The sequence below is a fragment of the Sinocyclocheilus anshuiensis genome, unplaced genomic scaffold, assembly GCF_001515605.1.
Source record: "Sinocyclocheilus anshuiensis isolate Anshui unplaced genomic scaffold, SAMN03320099.WGS_v1.1 scaffold3390, whole genome shotgun sequence".
NCBI classification, from domain to species: Eukaryota; Metazoa; Chordata; class Actinopteri; order Cypriniformes; family Cyprinidae; genus Sinocyclocheilus; species Sinocyclocheilus anshuiensis.
The window spans coordinates 62,176-69,054 of record NW_015541090.1 but is presented as its reverse complement, the minus strand read 5'-3'; the positions used below and the strand labels follow the sequence as shown (position 1 = coordinate 69,054).

General features: G+C 39.1%; 1 protein-coding gene across 1 annotated transcript in view; it reads right to left on the bottom strand.

Moving 5' to 3' along the window:
• Nucleotides 1-6,879, bottom strand: part of LOC107690730 (vacuolar protein sorting-associated protein 35) — a 36,349-nt gene that overhangs the window by 24,529 nt on the left and 4,941 nt on the right. The window contains exons 2-4 of the mRNA XM_016489136.1: nucleotides 5,315-5,413; nucleotides 5,040-5,136; nucleotides 4,770-4,893 (exon numbers count right to left, since the gene is read on the bottom strand). Of these exons, the coding sequence (XP_016344622.1) occupies nucleotides 4,770-4,893; nucleotides 5,040-5,136; nucleotides 5,315-5,413 (320 nt within the window). The remainder of the gene's footprint in view (nucleotides 1-4,769; nucleotides 4,894-5,039; nucleotides 5,137-5,314; nucleotides 5,414-6,879) is intronic.

The window sequence follows — 6,879 nt, the reverse complement described above, 5'->3', positions numbered from 1 at the left end:
CTGCAAGTCCAGTCAAAGGTCATCTTGGTATGGATTTTTATTTTATTTTTTCAATTTTTCTTATTCACTTTTAGCTCAAGACTAGTGGTGTAGCTGCAGTTCAACAACCAACTGTTGCAGAATCCTTTGCAAAGTGTGTGATTTATGCTCCCACTTCAAAACAAGCCCAGGATTTGAATAAAGCAGTGGCCTATTTCATCTCCAAATATATGATGCCATTTCAGATTGTGGAAAAACCTGGATTTCTTCATCTGATGAAAAAAGCAGTGCCACAATACAAAGTTCCAACAAGAAGCTACTTCTCCACAAACAAAATCCCAGCCATGTACAAGGAGGTACGAGCAAGTGTGGAGGAACAGCTGGCAGAAGGTGTGTGGTTTGGCGTAACCACAGACCTGTGGACCAGCCATGGTGGTGGAGGAGAACCCTTTATGAGCTTTACAGTCCACTACCTCTCTACTGATTGGAAGCTTAAGACTCACTGTCTTGAGACTCTTTATTTTCCAGAAGACCACACAGCAGAGCATATCACTGAAATGATAGAAAACATGCTCCTGGACTGGAAGATCAAGAAACTCTGATTCTCATCTGTCTGGAATTACAACAGACAATGCCAGTAACATGAAGAAAGCCTTTGCATCATTTCCCTGTGTTTGGTTTCCTTGTTTTGGTCATAATTTAAATTTGGCCATTTCCAAAGTCCTCAAGATGCCAAGGGTTGAATCCGCTACCAGAGCATGCCGACATTTGGTTCAAGGCTTTTCTCGAAGCTGGAAACTGAAACGTGAACTTCAAAAGAAGCAGGCAGAATCCCTGAGCATTTACTGATACATGATGTGGTCACCAGATGGGGATCCACATTTGAAATGATTTCCAGGTTCTTGGAGCAGCAGCAGGCCATCTGTGGGGTGCTAGCCGGAGACAGAAGCACCTGGCATCTCATGCCTAAAGACACTGACATCACTGTCCTGGAGAAACTAAGCCAACTTCTTTGTCCTCTCCATGATTTCACTGATGTCCTGGCCTCAGAGAAACAAGTCACACTTTCCTCCCTGAAGCCAGTCTTGGAGCACATTAACAATGAGATTCTTCAAGATCAAGAGGAAGACTGTGCTCTCACTAAACAAATTAAATGTGTAATAAGAGAAGACCTGTTAATGCAGCCGAGATATACAGAGGAAATGAAGAATGTTCTGAACATATCCAGTTTTGTGCATCCCAGGTTCAAAGGAAGCTTTGCTGAGAATCTGGATGACACAGTCAAGGCATGCAGTGATGAAGCAATGGCACTTGCATCACATCCAGACACAGAAGATCCTCCAGCAGCAACCACACAGAGCACCTCATCTACCACCACCAAAAGGAATGAGAAGAGCCTGTCTGGGCTGTTACAGCAAATCACCAGTGCAAAGAAGAACAGGTCACAAGCTTCAGGAGGACATGCAATGCCATCAATCCAAGAAAAACTTGACTCAGAGGTAAAACTATACTTGTCCCTTCCTGCAATCAGTGCTGATTCTGACCCACTGGCTTGGTGGAAGGCACATGTGGAAGAAATGCCAATGCTTTCAAAAGTGGCCAGAAAGTACCTCTGTATCCCTGCAACAAGTGTGCCCTCGGAAAGGATGTTTAGTGCAAGTGGCCATATCCTGTCTCCTCATCGATCAAGACTGAGCACTGAGAATGTGAACATGCTTACATTTCTGCACTATAATATGAACTGAAAGGACTGGAAATAAGTGTGCAATTTGTAAAAAGGCCCTGATGTAGGTGGGTCCTGCAGCCTTTGATTCCTTGTTTTGTTCCAAAAGGATATGCATAGCTAGCTCATATTCAATTCCATAGATGTGGACCTTGTTTCTTTTTATTTATTTTCACTGTACTGTATTTTTCAAAAGGCAGCTATACTGTTGAAGTCAAAAGCCAGCTATTTTTTTTTTCCCCACTATGTTTCTACTCTGGTCCAAAAAATGTTAGAAAAAAATACACAAACTGAAAATACAAAGCAATTTTGTAATATAGTTGATCAAAAGAGCCTTTCAGACAGAGGTCCAGCAGCATTTCACTAAATTATTTTCTTTAAAAGGGAAATACTTAGCTAATATGTAGCTTATATTTAATTCCAAATAGACAAAGACTATTTTTTATTTTGATTGTTATTTATTATCAACGTTAAAGTATTACTTATGTTTAAGTCAGAAACCTTTTTCACTTTTCTTTAATTCCAAAGAGAAAAATTGACTTTTGTTAGTTTTTATTATTATTTTGTGCTGTATTATTTGGTTACTGAGTTATGTCTGTTTCAAAAGGCAGCAATAAATAACACTTTAAAATATAAAGAGTGTTCATGTGATTTTATAAACTAATAGTGTTGTGAAATTAATGAATGCATAATAATCATGATAACCGTGAAACCGCGATTATTCCTCAGACTATAATCGTACCAACAAAATCTATAATCGTTGCATCCCTACCCATTGCAGTTTTGTGAAATATTCCTTTTTCGAAATGCCTGAAAAAACACCTCATGTGAGCGTAAAAATGTTTTTGTGATACATTTTTGTAAAATTGACGCGTTTCCATTAGGCATATTTTCAATTCGCAATTTCAATTTGCACAATTTGAAGGGTAATGGTAACGCAGCTACTGTCGGTGACTGTACTTACTCTCTTGCTTTGCTTAAGTACTGCTTGTTTGTGCTTTACTTTTTCTTCAAACAGATGCACTCCACCAATCTGTTCCTCATTAAAGATGAGCAGGCAAAAAAGGAGCTCCACAAAAATCAAACACCTTTCCAACTGTGCTCTCACTCTCCTCTCATTTTTTTCTCTCCCACTCCATATTGCTCAAATTCAATCAATACTAATTTACAAATTTCCCTACCTTTAATTAAGACTGATTTTCTGAAAGTCAGTTTACAACAAATCACAAAAGCGAAACTGTTTTAGGACTCATTGGGCCAGATTTACTAAACAGGGCAGATTAGCAGGAGGCCACAGTCCCATAAAAGCACAGATGGGAGAAGAAATTTCAAATTAAATAACACAAACACAACCAGACCAAAGCAATTTACCAAGAGCACTGCAAATCAGCAACTATCATATCCATGTCAAGTGCAAAATGGGTTAAAACATGCTTCTTTGAGGCATCAAATAATGGCGCAAATACCAGAAAAGTAATTACCGCAAACCTTTTTAAAGGTGCAATAGGTGATTGTCTTCAGAAACATTTTTTGTTATGCTGGTTGAAAGTCTCTTCACATCCCGATAGCAATCATTAAGTTGAGTGGTCTAAATGTATTTGTCTGTATTTATATATTCTGTGGAAGGCGTAGGACCAAGAAATGTTCATCCAATCAAAACGCTCGGTCCGAGTGGTTTAATTGGCTTTCCTACCTGCCTGTCAACGTATGCATTAACATACCTCTGCGCACCAGGTTCGCGCAGACAGGATACGTCATCAGCGCGTTCACGCACGCTGTGCAGACAGAGCGAGAATCACAGACAAACATCAACAACCCGATCCTCCTTCCTGTATTGTAGTACTTTTAAAGTTTTCTCACCGGTGAACGACACATGATGTATCCCAGCGGTTCCCAATTCCAGATTCCAGGGGAAATCTGTTGAAGTTTACTTCACTTCGGAACATTCATTCACGGATTTACGCTGCGCAGCGTCTTCACACACAGACGAAACTTACTAGAGAAGTGTGAAGTGTGACATAATATACCTCTGTAAATAAATACTATTTAAATTTACGTCTCGCACACTTTAATGCCCTTTGTATGGAACATATGTTCCATACAAAGGGCATTAAAGTGTGCGAGACGCTTCGAACTGGATGGCGGAATATCCGGTGATGTCCACTTTGCAGGGCACTTACGGTCAAATAGAACAACATTTCGCACGTGATAAGAGATACATATGAGCTGGTGGGCGCAAGGACTGCAATTGGGAACCGCTGATGTAGCCTATTGTAGTAATGTTGTCTCTGGTATTCTGGTCTGTGAGCGTATATGCGTTCAGGGGGCGTGGGACTTTCACTGTCAGTGCTATCAGGCTAAAGTTAGCATTTTCCAAGATCTCCTACTGCACCTTTAATTTTTTAACTTAATGTCTTTAGTAAATCCTGACAGTTGTTTTTACTGACAAAAGAGGATTTGCATTGGTGCAAGCTGTTAGTAAATCTGGCCCATTTTCCAGTTTCGATAAACTGTTTGTTTATCGCATGTTTCACAGTGAAGTGCAGCACTGTGCTGTGCTTATACGTGCAAACAGCTTGTGATCAAGTGTTTTTAGCGGAGCGCTGCAGTTCACAGTGAATGCAGCTAACTCCATCTGTGCATGTGTTGCGAGTTTAACATGCATTTGGGAATACAATGTTACACTTTAATACATTGTTTACACTTTGCATAATTTCCAACATTTCTGTGGATAGATGATTACAGCATTTCACTGTAATTGTAATGAGAAGCATTTGCAGTGTATCCCGTGTTTACAGCTTTTGGTTAGTAGTAAATCTCCAGCACGTGCTTTCAGATGGAGCGGCATTTAATACACAGAGCCGTAGATCACTGACAAGCTACGCAATATTGCGTTCAAAATTAATCGCAGGCGATCACAGCACCGGCTTTACTGATGAGATGCACATGAAAATCGCATTCGATTATTTGCACAGCCCTAGTGTTGGCCAATGTGACTAAAATGGCAAAATCTTGAAAATGTCTTAGTGCAGTTATAGTATTTGGGGAGATTTCCTCAGATACTCACAGTCTAGGGATGATGTTGCCTGCATACTGAACAAGCTCATAGAGGTCAGCGACCTTGCGGCCTTTGGCAAACTCATCTGTCAAATAGACCTCCAGGTAATGCAGCTCATCAGAGATGGCCATGTCTACAACAACAATTTAGTACAATAAATAAACGAAATCTCTACAGATGGCATGTATAGTACACTGTTCTTTAACACTCAAGAAAATTCTTAATGTTAAGAGTGCAAATGAGTTCTATTCTATTAAACACAATGCAACGGAAACATACAGAGTTCGTAGTAGCTCTTGGGAGAAAGCATAGAAGTCCTCAACTCCCCCAACATATTTGAGGCATGTTTCAGTGCATCCATCAACTTGTTCTTGTCCTGGATGAAGAACATAAATGTTCATAAACAGAGTAAGGGTGCAGCTTTTACACTCCAATTTAAATATAATTTTGTTTTTCTATGTTTTGTTTTAATGGTTAAAAGCAAGAAGTATCACACTGCTGTGGATGGATTAACAGTGTTACAGAAACTGTAAACTTGCATATACTTAACTCACCAGACAGCGTTTCATCTGAAATGACTGAACCTTGACTGCCTGCACAGCTTCATCCAACAGCTTCTCCTGCTCATCCTGAGGTGACTGCTGTGTAGTAGGCTGGAATAAACAGGTGCAGTCAAACAATCAAACTAGAAACTAGCGTCAAAAACTTCTACATTTGTTAAAAAAATATTTTGAGTAGGCTAGTTTATTTCAACATCAATATTATATCTCCCACCAGTCAAAAGTTTGGATAGAAAATTATTACCATTTTCTACATTTTATAATACCTTCTACAATAGGGATGCACCAATGTATTAGCCAATGATCCGGTTCGGCAGATAAAAGCAATTATCTGCACTATCGGTCATCGGCTGATTGTTTAGTAGTAGTATATATTTATTTAATGCCATGTCAGCATCTTAGGCTATTTTCATGGCAAAAATAATAAAAAAATACAAGTATAACAAATACAATAAATACCAGCAAACAAACAAACACAAGTTATATTACACAAGATTTTTTACATTAATATATGATAAACATTCTAAAACTTTTTCTGGCAAAATTATACTAAATAAATCTTTAAATGAGTTCACTTCATAAAAGAGTTTTCTACATACATTAAAAGCTGGACAGTCCAATAAAATATGTTTGACAGAAAGAGGAACCTTGCAAAACATGCATTGAGTAGGGTCTTCACCTAAGCAAGAATGCATGAGTCAGTCTTGTATGACCTACGACATCTGGTAAATACCACTTGATCAAATCTAGTTTTAAAAGAGATTAAAAATCTGTCTGAAATTTCCGGATGCATTTCATGTAATTTATTATTTGTACATGTATCCCACTCTTCTTGCCACTTATTTAATATTTAACGATTAAAGGGTTAGTTCACCCAAAAATGAAAATTAGCCCATAAATTACTCGCCCTCAAGGCATCCTAGGTGTATATGACTTTCTTCTTTCAGACGAATCCAGTCTGAGTTATATTAAAAATAGTCTTTGATCTTTCAAGCTGTTTAATGCCACTCAGCGGGTGTTGCATGCATCAGTCCAAAAGAAGTTAAATAAAAAGCGCCCATCCATTAAAAAAAAATGTCTCACACGGCTCCGGGGGGTGAACATAGGCCTCCTGTAGCGAATCGATGCGTTTTTGTAAGAAAAATATCCATATTCAAAACATAATAATCACTTTAATGTAGCTTGTGGCAACAGTTGTACACGGAAGCAGCTCCAGGCGGATGACGTAAGATGTCGGCGTTGCGTATGCGCCGGTGAGTCTCGTGAAAACCAACGTTTGTTTACAGGAGCAAAGGAAGCAAAGTTTCCTTACTTTAGCAAAGAAAAACTAGTCTCCTCTTGCCTTATCTCGAAATCCTCCGACATTCTTCTTTACAACTCCTCGTTTTGTACTTCTAATTCTTGACCGTTGTTTTGTTTTGATCTCTCCGCTGTGCTTCCGCGTGCGTCACTTCTGAGCGGAGCATACGCAACTCCGACCTCATACGTCATTCCCCCGGAACTGCGAGCGCAAGCTAGATTAAATTGATTATTACGTTTTGAATATGGATATTTTTCTT